At 39.6% G+C, this 14,282-nt stretch overlaps 1 protein-coding gene across 7 annotated transcripts in view; it reads left to right on the plus strand.

Moving 5' to 3' along the window:
• LOC129047340 (disintegrin and metalloproteinase domain-containing protein 21) overlaps positions 1 to 14,282 on the plus strand; it is a 49,828-nt gene that overhangs the window by 33,527 nt on the left and 2,019 nt on the right. For 3 of the 7 annotated variants that reach the window (XM_054530261.2, XM_054530263.2, XM_063715604.1), the window contains one exon: positions 5,580 to 8,128. In XM_054530261.2, coding sequence (XP_054386236.1) covers positions 5,731 to 7,899 — 2,169 coding nt within the window. In that variant the 5' untranslated portion in view covers positions 5,580 to 5,730 and the 3' untranslated portion in view covers positions 7,900 to 8,128. Of the gene's footprint in view, positions 1 to 348; positions 482 to 5,579; positions 8,129 to 9,219; positions 9,350 to 10,832; positions 11,012 to 11,935; positions 12,070 to 13,460; positions 13,978 to 14,282 lie in introns of those variants that run through there. The other 4 variants (XR_010136988.1, XM_054530260.2, XR_010136990.1 and 1 more) reach the window with 4 other exon arrangements.

The following is a 14,282-nucleotide window of genomic DNA, read 5'->3' on the forward strand; positions in this document are numbered from 1 at the left end:
ATTAAAGTTATAAGGAGAGTTACAGGATGTTAATGTTTTCTGGATTATTTAGGAAGGATTTGATAATGGAAGTGGAATTTGATCTTGCCCTAGAAAGTTACCATAATTCAGTTCAATGGGAAAAGTGATTAAACAGTCTAGACCAATGCAATGGCACCAGCAAAATTACAAACCTGTGCTGTCAGGGGACATAGACTGGAGGTGAGGAGACAACCCAATTCCAATTGTATTAAATTTGGAAATGAGTATAGAAATGGCAGGATGAGAACAAGATATTCTTCAGAGCCTATTATTATTTCTGTAGAATTGAAAGTTCCTTGTTGCTAAGTAGCTACATCTAGAATTTAGTCACCTGAGAGACAAAAGGGAGAGGGCTTATGTTTCCCTTTGTTCTGTAGCCTCGGCTACAAACCATTGATAAAGCATATGGTATAAACCATCTAGACAGAAATGGCCATGGAAACTACTGTTTCTTCTGATGGTAAGTCATTCAAAAGTTTCGTTCTATGCATAATTTGGTATCCAGAGTAGTCCACTGGATAATGTGAAGTCTCTTAATTTTTGTTTTGTTTTCATTTTTTTGTTTGTTTGTTTTGAGATGGAGTCTCACTCTGTCGCCCAGGCTGGAGTGCAGTGGCGCGATCTCGGCTCACTGCAAGCTCTGCCTCCTGGGTTCACACCATTCTCCTGCCTCAGCCTCCTGAGTAGCTGGGACTGCAGGTGCCTGCCACCACGCCTGGCTGATTTTTTTGTATTTTTAGTAGAAATGGGGTTTCACCATGTTAGCCAGGATGGTCTCGATCTCCTGACCTCGTGATCCGCCAGCCTCGGCCTCCCAAAGTGCTAGGATTACAGGCGTGAGCCACCGCACCCAGCATGTTTTCATTTTTAAAGATGTGAGTGACTTGAGCATGGGTGTAGGTAGGGTGACCAACCATTCCAGTTTGGTTGAGACTGAGGGGATTGCTGGGTGCAGGATTTTCAGTTTTAAGACCAGGACAGTTCTGGGAAAATCAGGATGAGGTAGTCACCTCAATTGCCAGTAAGGAATAGATAAAGTAGTAGAAGATGAAGATGCAGTTGAGAGTAGGGAAAATTGATAGAAACAGTCCTCAAGTAGGTGGGAGAGATGATCTGGAACCATGAGGGGCTAATGAGACTAGAGAGGTAGTAAGGTAGAGAAGAGGTAGATATAGGCGGATTCAGATGGTGAAAGGCCCAGAAACTCATTTTGTCTTTGAATTTGGCATATATATGTGTGCGTGTGTGTGTGTGTGTGTGTATCATATTCCAGAGAAAGAAATCCATTTTACATTGTGACATTGTGGCCTTACACACACTTATACCCCACATATTTGGCACTGTGTGTGCAAGAGTTGCTAAGGATCTTCTAGGGATGCCTTCTGATATTTCTGTTCTATTTCCTTAAGGAAAAAAACTGCAGGCTATAGCCAGCTGAATTACTTCCATGACTCTAATGGGACAGGTATTAGTGACAGACAGATAGGAAAACAGTGCATTAGGGCATTGGAATAAGAGGGAAGATGGGTAGAGAGGGGTCTTGATGAATTTGAAATAGCTGTGGGGAAAGGACGAGTTTATCAAACATGCAGAAGAGGGCTGTTGGCTCACTTGACAGTCCACTGACGTTAGAGGACGTGGATTTACGGTGGTACCACTTCACAGTATCCATGGTAGAATGATGGTACTTCAGGAGCTTTGGTCTCTGTAAGTCCTAGGAATGAAGACAATGAGTCTGGCTTTAAAGATTTTTTGGAAGTTATTCTCCTGTTATTGCCTGCTGTCATGCTGAGCTCCAAGAAAAAGAATAATATGACACAGGTTTGTGTAGCTCATCAGTCCTTTCCACATTATATCTTTGATTAGTTCTTCCCATTTTCAATCCTGCCATCCACAACAACTGTCACTCCATAATAAGCAGAAAACATATCAAGAGAGATATAGAGAGCAAATCTGGCAGTTAGAATTTCATCCCAATTCAGAGATCTTTGTTCTTGGAAGTTTTGCCTATGAACTTTGCTTTTCTCTTCCATGCTACTTGCACCTTGTGGAATAAGGTGCCTAACTTGCAGCAGTGAAAACTGCCCAGATGAATCCAGCCTCTTTAGGCAAGTTAATGGCAAGGATAATGTTCAGCTTGAAACAAGTTTTCCCCATCTTCCAGCATCCACATAGCCAATCTAGGACAAGAAAAGGAAAAAAACCTTAAATACTTTATATTGGAAAGGAAAGGTACTCGGTTAACTAACTCTACTGTGATTAAGAGACAATGAGAATGGATTTTCAGCTGCTGGCACTATACATAAATGAGGAAAACTCAGAAGACTGAGGAGGTGTGAATGCAATATCCAGGAGAATAAAGAAAAGAGCAATATGGCATAGGAAGTTTTGAAATATCTACTGGATTTTATATCTCTATTCCTTAGGCTGGGGATCCAGGACAAGCCATTTCAGTTTTGATTTCTATATTCTCTTTTTAAGCCTTTCACAAACACATTGGTTTTGGGATTTTTTTTTTTTTTTTCAGAGCAGCATTAGTAGCTTTGATGTAGGAGTGGAGAAAGTATGTGAAGGATTAATGCAGTTCCTGCCCACCCCCATCCCCCGACAATCTCTGTCACATTTAGGACTTTAGAGAGTTAAAGATTTTGGCATACAGTGCTTGAAGGGATGAAACTGGTAGCAGAGCTCGAATGGATTGGAAGACAAGAACATTAAGAGAAATGGCGGATGATGAAAGAAAAGTGTTTGGGTTTTCTTTGGGTTTGAGAAACAGGTATAGCAGAAGTAAGGGGGACAGCTGGGAGAACTAAAATTGTTGGTAAATTGATTAGGATATATGAAATTTTTTGTGTGTTGACAAGGTATACATTATGACTATGAGTGGGTGGGCTGAATTACACTGAAGATGAATTGAAGAGGTTAAAAAAAAAAAACTTTAAAAAACCCTGTCTTGTTTTCAGATGGGTTTTCTATATACTTGCTAATATTACTTTAAGTTGAGGGTAGGAATTTTGGTGGAGAATAATTTTATCAGTCAGGGGCCAGAGCCTTTGAATTTTGTCCAAGTGTGATAAGGGTGGTTGAAGAGACATCTAAAAATAGTGTAGTCAGATATTGCAGGATAAATGATTTGGTGTTGATGTTGTGGGCTGTGGAGAACAGAACTCTGGACCTTGCGGTGCATGTGACTTCTGAGGATGGGGTTTCTCAAGAGGAAGCCTTTAGGCAGCAGTAAATTCTATTAAAGCTCAGGTTTAATATGGTAAGTAGACATAAGGAGCTTTCTGTGAAGAGGTACAGGATGGAGTTGGTTCTCTCTCTCTCTCTCCTTTTGTCTTTAAAGGAAGACTCTGGAAAGCACAAGGGAAGGTATAAGAAGAGAATATAAGGAAACTTGACTCAGGGCAAAGAAAGCATTGATTAGAAATGGATTCAAAATCCAGGAGATGATTGGTGTTGGGTCAGGCATGTTCATTTTTATATCTTCTGTGTAAGTCTTCTTAGATTAGCTTGATTTAAATGCTTTTCCTTTTTGTTCTTATAAGAAACAGCACCTACCTTCATCAATATGTTGATCACAGTCAGAGGTGAAATTAAGTTTTTGGGCCTGATGCAAGATGAGGAGCCCACTTTAAGAAACTTGGTAATAATACCAAGTTACAATTGCAGAAAATAAGTATGAAAATCAGGATTCATTTAGCATAAGAAAGAAGCTGCAACAAATTGTAAATATTAAAAGGTTGAAAACACCATAAACATCACAAAATTTAATCCCCTCATTATTAATCAACTTCCTAACTCACTTTTATGATACCTTTTCCCTACAGTTTTTAAATTGCTTATTTAATTACCTCCCTTAAGAGAATTATTTTGTTATAATTTCTATGGCAAGAACTGAAAGGCATTTGCCTTTCCCTAGTGTGTTTAATAAAAATTCATTTTGTATTATTAATAGTTTAGAAAAGAAAATTCAGTTTCACGCTTGTTGTTGGTAATGAGATAAATAATTAAATTTACTATTGTCAAATTTTAGAAGACCTCTATTAAGTCTTTTATGTATGCGATGTAATATTTCAGGGTGTTTGAGATTTTTCTTGTATAGTGACTAATTTTGATTACTCATAATTATATGACTTTCATAAAGTCCATTGCTGAGCCCCTTACAGGGTCTTTATAGAGGTCTGTACAGTGAGGATCCCTGAAGCGTAAACTTTGTCTGGTTTTGATCATATTATATTATAATTATCTGTTTTTTGTTTGTTTCTACACATGCTCAGTGCTTATTAGCCTCACTTTTGACAGTCATTTGAGACTATGATGAAATATATGGACACTCTCCTCAGCAAAAAAAGTCATGAAATACGTAAAATATTGAATACAATATTATAGACCTCCTAAAGCTTATTCTTGCTCCTGCCACAAGTTTCTGCACTAAATTGATAATTTATTTAATGCTCTGTATTTTGATTTTCTTTCTCTAATATCTAGCACAATGTCCTGCACTTTGTATGCTCCAAACACATAAAGACTTGTTTAATAAATAGAAAAAGAAATGGATAAGTGTTGCCAGCCAGACTGTATGACAGGTGCAGAAATTCCCCACTTTCAAAAACTGTTGGTAAATATATTTGAGCAAACACTCAGACCCTTCCCTGGCAATCCTAAAATACTAGACTCTACAATGGTTTTTGCCCTAATAAGAAAAGAGTTCCTTTTCCAAAGACCTTTAAACTGCACAGATTCTCATTTTCTCTTCTGAAAGCATTTCCTTTTGTCTTTGGGTTTCTCCTGTAGCTAACTGGAGAGAACAACATTATTCTCTCCATACCCTTAAATGATGTCAGTGTTTCATGAATTTTTTTTCTTTTCTAAAAATTATACTACAGTATGAACACATTTTGGTAGCATTCATTTATAATCCAAGACATTTCGCAATCCCTCCTCCGTTTTTCCATTTTTCATTGTACATAGAGCTATATGAGGCATTACAGAGGATACTAAAATGAATGAAAATCATAAACCCTGCAGTCAAGAATCTTTCAGTCTAATGAACTTATGAGTAAAGATGAATACAATGTGGAATAGTAAATAACTTTGAGATAAAGAAACTAAAGTAAATCATAAGACTGATGCAACTTGACACAGAATTGTGATTATTTTTGATGTCTCCAGTTTTGACAGTCAAAGGAGACACTATCAATAGATATTGCAAGGGCAACAGGCAGAAACTAATATTATCTTGGACAATTTGATATATAGAGCCACCCTACTCTTAAGTTTCTTTACTTTTGCTTTTACTTTTTATTATGGACATTTTCATACTGCCTGTAAAGATTGAGATAACTATTTAAGTACCCATCTTCCAACTTCAACTATTATCACCATGTGGCCAATGTTGTCTCCTCTATACCCCCTAACTCCCCACCCTCATTTACTAAAAGCAAATCCAAAGCATTTTCTTGATTCATCAACCAGTTTTTCACTACTCCATTCTTTTTCTCTCCTGATTCCTTACTTATCACCTTTCCAACTCATCTTTTTATTTTTACTTCCAGCACTGCAGTTCTGATCTAACTCTGCCAGGACACAGATCCATAGGGTCAGCCCTGCATCCTGAGCAGCTTAGAGGGAGGAGCCAGACCAGCAGTGCCTCACACCTTGTCCTCTTCTGCTCTGGACAGATGGCTCCATAACGACAGCTTCATAATGGCAGTGGATGGGATCCTAGTGTACATCAGGGTCACTCTTCTGCTACTCTGGCTTGGGGTGTTTTTGTCCATTTCTGGCTACTGTCAGGCTGGGCTCTCCTATCATTTCAGTTCCCCAGAAGTGGTGATCCCCTTGAAGGTGATCAGCAGGGGCAGAAGTGCAAAGGCTCCTGGATGGCTCTCCTATAGTCTGCGGTTTGGGGGCCAGAAACACGTCGTTCATGTGAGGGTCAAGAAGCTCTTACTTTCTAGACACCTCCCAGTGTTCACCTATACAGATGAGCGTGCACTCCTGGAGGATCAGCTCTTCATCCCAGATGACTGTTACTATCATGGTTACGTAGAGGGGGCCCCTGAGTCTCTGGTTGTGTTCAGTACTTGTTTTGGGGGCTTTCGAGGAGTATTAAAAATAAGTGGCCTCACTTATGAAATTGAACCCATCAGGCACTCTGCCACATTTGAACACCTGGTTTATAAGATAAACAGTAATGAGACACAATTCCCAGCTATGAGATGTGGCTTAACAGAGAAGGAAGTAGCACACCAACAGTTGGAATTTGAAGAGGCTCAGAACTTAGCTCTGGAACCAAAATCTGCTGGTGACTGGTGGACTCATGCATGGTTTCTGGAGCTAGTTGTTGTGGTGAACCATGATTTCTTCATTTACTCTCAAAGCAACATCTCAAAGGTGCAAGAGGATGTATTTCTTGTTGTCAACATAGTGGATTCCATGTATAAGCAGTTAGGTACTTATATAATTTTGATTGGAATTGAAATTTGGAATCAAGGAAATGTTTTCCCAATGACAAGCATAGAACAGGTCCTGAACGATTTCTCTCAATGGAAACAAATCAGTCTTTCCCAGCTACAGCATGATGCTGCACATATGTTCATTAAAAATTCACTTATAAGTATACTTGGCCTAGCCTACGTTGCAGGAATATGTCATCCACCTATTGATTGTGGCGTTGACAATTTTCAAGGAGATACCTGGTCTCTTTTTGCCAACACTGTGGCCCATGAGTTAGGTCATACGTTGGGTATGCAGCATGATGAAGAATTCTGTTTTTGTGGGGAAAGAGGTTGCATCATGAATACTTTTAGAGTGCCAGCAGAGAAGTTCACCAATTGCAGTTACGCTGATTTTATGAAGACCACCTTAAACCAGGGATCATGTCTGCATAATCCTCCAAGATTGGGGGAAATCTTTATGCTAAAGCGCTGTGGGAATGGTGTGGTTGAAAGAGAAGAGCAGTGTGACTGTGGATCTGTACAGCAGTGTGAACAAGACGCCTGTTGTCTGTTGAACTGCACTCTAAGGCCTGGGGCTGCCTGTGCTTTTGGGCTTTGTTGCAAAGACTGCAAGTTCATGCCATCAGGGGAACTCTGTAGACAAGAGGTCAATGAATGTGACCTTCCAGAATGGTGCAATGGAACATCTCATCAGTGTCCAGAAGATAGATATGTGCAGGACGGGATCCCCTGTAGTGACAGTGCCTACTGCTATCAAAAGAGGTGTAATAACCGTGACCAGCATTGCAGGGAGATTTTTGGTAAAGATGCAAAAAGTGCATCTGAGAATTGCTATAAAGAAATCAACTCTCAGGGAAGCCGTTTTGGTCACTGTGGTATAAATGGCACAACATACCTAAAATGTCATATCTCTGATGTCTTTTGTGGGAGAGTTCAATGTGAGAATGTGAGAGACATTCCTCTTCTCCAAGATCATTTTACTTTGCAGCACACTCATATCAATGGTGTCACCTGCTGGGGTATTGACTATCATTTAAGGATGAACATATCTGACATTGGTGAAGTAAAAGATGGTACTGTGTGTGGCCCAGGAAAGATCTGCATCCACAAGAAGTGTGTCAGTCTGTCTGTCTTGTCACATGTCTGCCTTCCTGAGACCTGCAATATGAAGGGGATCTGCAATAACAAACATCACTGCCACTGTGGCTATGGGTGGTCCCCGCCCTACTGCCAGCACAGAGGCTATGGGGGCAGTATTGACAGTGGCCCAGCATCTGCAAAGAGAAGAGTTTTTTTGCCGCTGATTGTGATTCCTTCTTTGTCTGTTTTGATTTTCCTGTTTAGTGTCGGGCTTCTTATGTATCTACGACAATGTTCTGGTCCCAGAGAAACTAAGGCTCATTCATCAGGTTAAGAAAATGTCTCTAACTTAATATTCCATGCATTAGTACACTTTAGTCTCTTGGCAGTAAACGTTAGTACATCCCTGAAACTGAGCACATTTCTGACCATTTCCAGAAAGCTGCAAAGATCTTCCCTTACATTAGTACCACAAACATTGTCATTAAGTTCAAGTTATTCTTAACATGTTTCTATCTATTGTTCATTGTTTTAAGCAGCAAATAAAGCTACATCCTTCCCTCCCTTTAGTCCTTGTTGTGTTTCTTGTGCATAGAGATGACTTATGGGAAATGTATGAGATGTGTCTGCCTCAGAGTGTCCAGGGGTGAGGCTTACCTCTCTACTGACATTTATCAATGTGGGAAAATTACTTAAATTTTCTGATGTTCTGCTTCAAAATCTGAAAAGGGGTAGGGGTGATAATAATATTTGTCCCACCCAACTTTTTGGTTTTATTTGGTAACCAAAAGAGAGAAATAAGTGAATTTTTGTTAAGTATAAACAGATTGTTATCTGATGAAATCTCCTGATCTTGCTCCCTGTGTGATTCCTAGCTCTTTGTCTTAATTTGGCAGTTTGGATATCCTTTTGGAGCATTTGCTTGCTTCACATACCAAAATATAATCTCCATGAGGGCGAGGTTGTTTTCATCTGTGATGCTCATCATTGTATCCTCGATAGCCGGAACAGTGCACAGTGCTTACTACACAATAAATACTTAAATGAAATCATGAATCTGAATGGAGTATTAAATAAATGAAATTACGAAAAGTAAAAATAATATTTTGATACCTTGGGATGTCATTCTGATCCTCTTTTTTAAACTACTGGGGCTCTTGCTCAAAATTAAACTTTGAATATTTAAAATGCTGCTGTTTGTACCTGGCGCACTTTGCTGGTCTTTTCTTCCCCCAATGTATCTTCTCCGCCTATTCTCAGTGTTTTTGGAAAGCCTGTCTCTTGAAAACACAGAGTGAGTCAGATACCCTTTGTATTGATCAGTTAACTTCTGAATGGCACTCTGTAAATTGAGTCAAAATACTTTTTGCATATCATTTTTCATTATGCTTTGCCAACTTTGCATCTTCTATCTATTTCATGTTTAGAATATATTTGGCTGTGTCATTCTCTGCATATTTGTACATGAAATCCCCATTCCCAAAATGCTGTTTACCACCCTGCCCCTACTCCCTTGCCCTGGAAAACTCCTATTTTCTCTCAATAGAGGTTAAATGTTATATCTTCGTAGAAGCATTCCTTATGAAATGGTAAGTGTTCCACTTGTGTGCCCCGTCACTTTGTGGTCACCCCTTTATGATTTGATGTCCTCTAGGAATTAGAGATGGAGAGGGTCCAACAATGTGCTAGCAAAAAGAAGCAGAGGACGGCTACTGGAGCCATACAAGGAGGGAGGAGTGAATCAAGAATACAATCTGGTCAAATCAGAGAAAGCTCCACATGTTGTAAGTGTACACATCCATATGGAGACAAAAGATAGCTGCTCCAGTTTATTGGTTCTTTTTTGAAAAGCTTTATGGTAAAAAGCCATTGAAGTTGATTACAGTAAAATTTGTCAGCCTAATGTTCTTTTATATTTGCTGAGTTTTGTATTTCTGCTTGAGATTACTTTTCTGGGATTATGTTGGTTTCAGCTCTTATGCTTAATTGTGGAATTTATTTTGCTATAAGGAATGAGATAGGTATCTAATTGTATACTTTTCCAAATGGGTAGCCTGTTGTCCTGATACACTTCATAGAATAAATCCTTTATCACTGCTTTGCTGGTAAATTGGTATCCTGTATTGTATTTTAAAGTTAATTTGTTAGAGTCACCTTATTTTACTTGTAAATTTTTACAAGAAGCAGTGCATTTTGCAATATCCTTATTTTAAGAAAAGCTGCATAGTTATTTTATATTCATTGAATTAATTACAGCTATATCAGTCAATTATATCAGGATTGGTGGGTAGAATTAACCCTTTTATAACAAGCATAGAGTCTTACCTCCTGTATTAATTTGGATTGCCCAAAAAGCAGACCCAGAGACAGGATTTAGGTGGAGTTAGTTTTCTGGAGAAGCACAAAACAGGGTAGACTAATGAACAAGTTTTCTCTGTGTACTACTGGAGTCATCCCTGTGGGCTTTCTGAGAAGTCATGTGAAACACACCTTTGATTAATACTCCGTGGTTCAGGAGAAAGCTGTAAGGAAAGGAATATCTGAGATATAAGCACGTGAAGTAGTAAACTCTCAGAGCATGGAGATTGTCTACTGTGGCTGCAAGTGAACTCAAGTGGGACAAGAAGATGTAGGGTGGGCTTTCAGCATCTACTGTACCCAGGTTCCTTAGACAAAATATGCTGAAGCAAGGAATAAATCTAAATGGTTTATTTGGAAAATACAATCCTAGGGAAATGAGAGTAAAAGTAAAGGTGTTTAGGGCTGGAAAGTATGGTACAGCAGATTCTAGTGGTACCTGCCTGTATCCTCTTAGGCTGAACCTTGAGGTTGTCTGTAGTACTGATGACAACTATGTACACTAATGGCATTCTACTTTACGGGGGTGAGCTCAGCCCATTCATGGAGCAGGCTGGAAGCAAGAAGGAGTTAACGCATGTGAAAACAACTCTCAACTGATGAGAAATGTTGTGTGAATGAGCATGACAGCTTCCCCAGTCCTCATGGAACTTCTCTGTGGTGTTGGGGCCCAAGTGAGGCTGTACATTGTTAGTATAACAGGAACTGGGTCTCTCTACTTTCCCCCCAAAGAAAACTTCAAAAAACTCTATTCTTTTCTTCACAAAGTCTTCTTTGTTCTTTGAGCACCTATTGAAAAAGCTGACTGGAGACTGTCTCAGTCTATTCAATTCTCCCTGTGATCCTCCACTATGGACTTTCTTTCAAACTGTGTCTTATTGTTATTAACCCTTACTGTTTTCTTAACAGTTTAGGCACAGAACTGACATCGCTTTGCATGAGTTTTCCAAACCCTGGCCACATGAACTAAGCCATCTGATTGCTGGGTATATCAGCATCTAGATTATGCAAAATTATCTGAACTTATTTTTGTTCCTGCTGATGCAAATGCCTGGTGGGTCAAGTCTGGAGCACGGACGCATGAAAAGGTATGGCTTCCATGAAAAGAAAACAACGTCACACTACTTCTCTTTCTGGTGAGTTGGACACCTGTATAGAAGGTTGAGGACTGTCATTTGTTTAGGTAAAGACATTAGAAAGGGATTTTTCCCTTTGTACTGAAAGCAGAGATGGTGCAGGACCTTTCATAGGTAACTTCCCAAGGCAGTAGTACAATCAAACCCTGTGACTTGATGCCACAGATGACACATATAAGCCTCTCACAAAGGTCACAAATGGTCCTGACACTGACTCTTATGGTACAAACACTTGCCACATCACCACATGTTATGGATGGCCCAGAAGTCAGCCCTGTGCAACTTGGATTCGCTCGCTTGCTCCTCTCATTAGACTGATAGGCACCAAAGATTACATGGTGATAGCATGGTGAGTATTCAAAAAATGTGGAATAACTTGGCCAGGTGACAAAATCAAGCCCTATAGCTGCCAAAACCAAACTAAAGTGATATTCTGCAATCTATTCTACTCCTTCGGATTGACAGGGGCACATACAGATACACAGATGCCAATATGACGGAAGACAAAGCACAACAAACCCCAATCTGTAGGGTCACGAGTTTCACTCTGACGTTATTTGTGAACCACACTGGTCTTTTTATCTTGTGTGGTGACAAGGTCTATGAAGGGTTCCCACCTACATGGTCAGAACGATGGGGACTCAGATACCTAACGCCTTTGCCACCAGGTACTCCTCCTTCAATGCCAGCCAAATTATAAACTTGGGCTCCTTCGTTTATAAAGTAGTGCCACACACGCGTACTAAATGAGATTTTATAGAAAATCCACTTATATGTCACAATTCTAAGTTCCTTTCCATGCTGAGATCCATTTTCCCAGGCTTTGGAACTTATGAGAGGGAAAGGGCAATTCTCAATGTTTCCATAGTAATAGAACAGGAGTCAGTATTACTATGCAAGCACTGAGAAGACTTCAATCAGAAGTTAACAGTTTAGCCTCTGTTGTACTTCAGAATCACCATGTCCTGATACAATGACAGCCCAAGAAGGAGGAGCTTGAGCAATCATTGGTGAGGAACCCTGCTTATGTGTAAATCACTAGGGACAAATAGAATCTAATCTGAACTATTTGAAAGACAAAATAAACACTCTTCATCTTATAAATGAGGCTAAACCATTCAACTGGACTGACCCATGGCCAGTGACAGGAGACTGGTTGAATGCAGTATGGGTAAATGTGTTTAGAGTTGTTCTTTTCTGCTTATTAATTCTCCTTCTAATCTGTGTTCTTCCCTTTTCAGACCCCTTGCCACTCAGCTACTAACACAACTCTTCTCTCCACAAACACTAACTCAGCTTTCAATTTGAAACTGTTAGGGAAGTTTCAGACAGGGAAAATAAAGGAGTTAAAAGTTTGCTTCTCTAAAATATGCCAAATTAGTATATTGATTACTTCAAAGCTCAAAGCACTTGGGAAACTATTTCCAGAAGTGACTATCTGACCTGCCTTTTCCCACATATAGCAAGCCATAAAGAAACTACCATCAGAGTGAACAGGCAACCTACAAAATGGGAGAAAATTTTCGCAACCTACTCATCTGACAAAGGGCTAATATCCAGAATCTACAATGAACTCAAACAAATTTACAAGAAAAAAACAAACAACCCCATCAAAAAGCGGGTGAAGGACATGAACAGACACTTCTCAAAAGAAGACATTTATGCAGCAAAAAAAAAAACACATGAAAAAACGCTCACCATCACTGGCCATCAGAGAAATGCAAATCAAAACCACAGTGAGATACCATCTCACCCCAGTTAGAATGGCAATCATTAAAAAGTCAGGAAACAACAGGTGCTGGAGAGGATGTGGAGAAATAGGAACACTTTTACACTGTTGGTGGGACTGTAAACTAGTTCAACCATTGTGGAAGTCAGTGTGGCAATTCCTCAGGGATCTAGAACTAGAAATACCATTTGACCCAGCAGTCCCATTACTGGGTATATACCCAAAGGACTATAAATCATGCTGCTATAAAAACACATGCACATGTGTGTTTATTGCGGCACTATTCACAATAGCAAAGACTTGGAACTAACCCAAATGTCCAACAATGATAGACTGGATTAAGAAAATGTGGCACATATACACCATGGAATACTATGCAGCCATAAAAAATGATGAGTTCATGTCCTTTGTAGGGACATGGATGAAATTGGAAATTATCATTCTCAGTAAACTATCACAAGAACAAAAAACCAAACACTGCATATTCTCACTCATAGGTGGGAATTGAACAATGAGAACACATGGACACAGGAAGGGGAACATCACACTCTGGGGACTGTTGTGGGGTAGGGGGAGGGAGGAGGGATAGCATTGGGGATATACCTAATGCTAGATGACGAGTTAGTGGGTGCAGTGCACCAGTATGGCACATGTATACCTATGTAACTAACCTGCACATTGTGCACATGTACCCTAAAACTTAAAGTATAATAAAAAAAGAAAATTCCATGGAGAAAGATGCCTTCCCTGTACCAGGACAAGAAAATAACCCTATCCCCAAAGATTGGAAATTGTTGCTTCAATAGACCTGTACAAATAAAGTAACTCTTATCTCTCCCTAGCTTTATAACTCCTCCTCCCTACCAATATATCTCCTAGTGACTTCCCTGGAATTCACTGTCCCTAGCTTAGATCCTTTTGTCATTTCTTCACAAATGTATTGTTCTTTTTCTAAAGGTAAAAAAGCTTTCTGCTTTAGCCATTATTTTCGGTATTCACACTCTTGAGAGGATATCTATATATATGAGTTCTTCACGGGGCACACAAACAAGTGGCCATGGTGGCAGAGATACAGGTACATTGGACTCAATAGCATGGACTCCCACTTGCCAAGAGAATTAATCAAGACACTTCTGCCATGAATGTCCAACTTGCCAGTGACACAGATCAAGGCTGAGTTTCTGGGAAGGTACTATTCTTCGAGGAAACCAAAGAGCAGATTAGTGAGACATTGACTACTTTGTGCACCTTTTATCCTGGGAGGGCCAGAGATTAGTTCACACAAGAAAATATACATATTCTAGTTATGATATTGTCTGCAGAACTTGAGCCAGCACCACTACTGGGGGTATATGGATTGTGGGATCTTTAAGCATGGAACCTCATGTAACTTGGCATATGAATAGAGGATTCATTCACTCTTTAGTGTATGAGGTGCAAGAATGGTATGTAGCAATGAATTATATTGTTTGTATCATATATCAAATATTTAGT

Source organism: Pongo abelii, chromosome 15 (assembly GCF_028885655.2).
Source record: "Pongo abelii isolate AG06213 chromosome 15, NHGRI_mPonAbe1-v2.0_pri, whole genome shotgun sequence".
NCBI classification, from domain to species: domain Eukaryota; kingdom Metazoa; phylum Chordata; class Mammalia; order Primates; family Hominidae; genus Pongo; species Pongo abelii.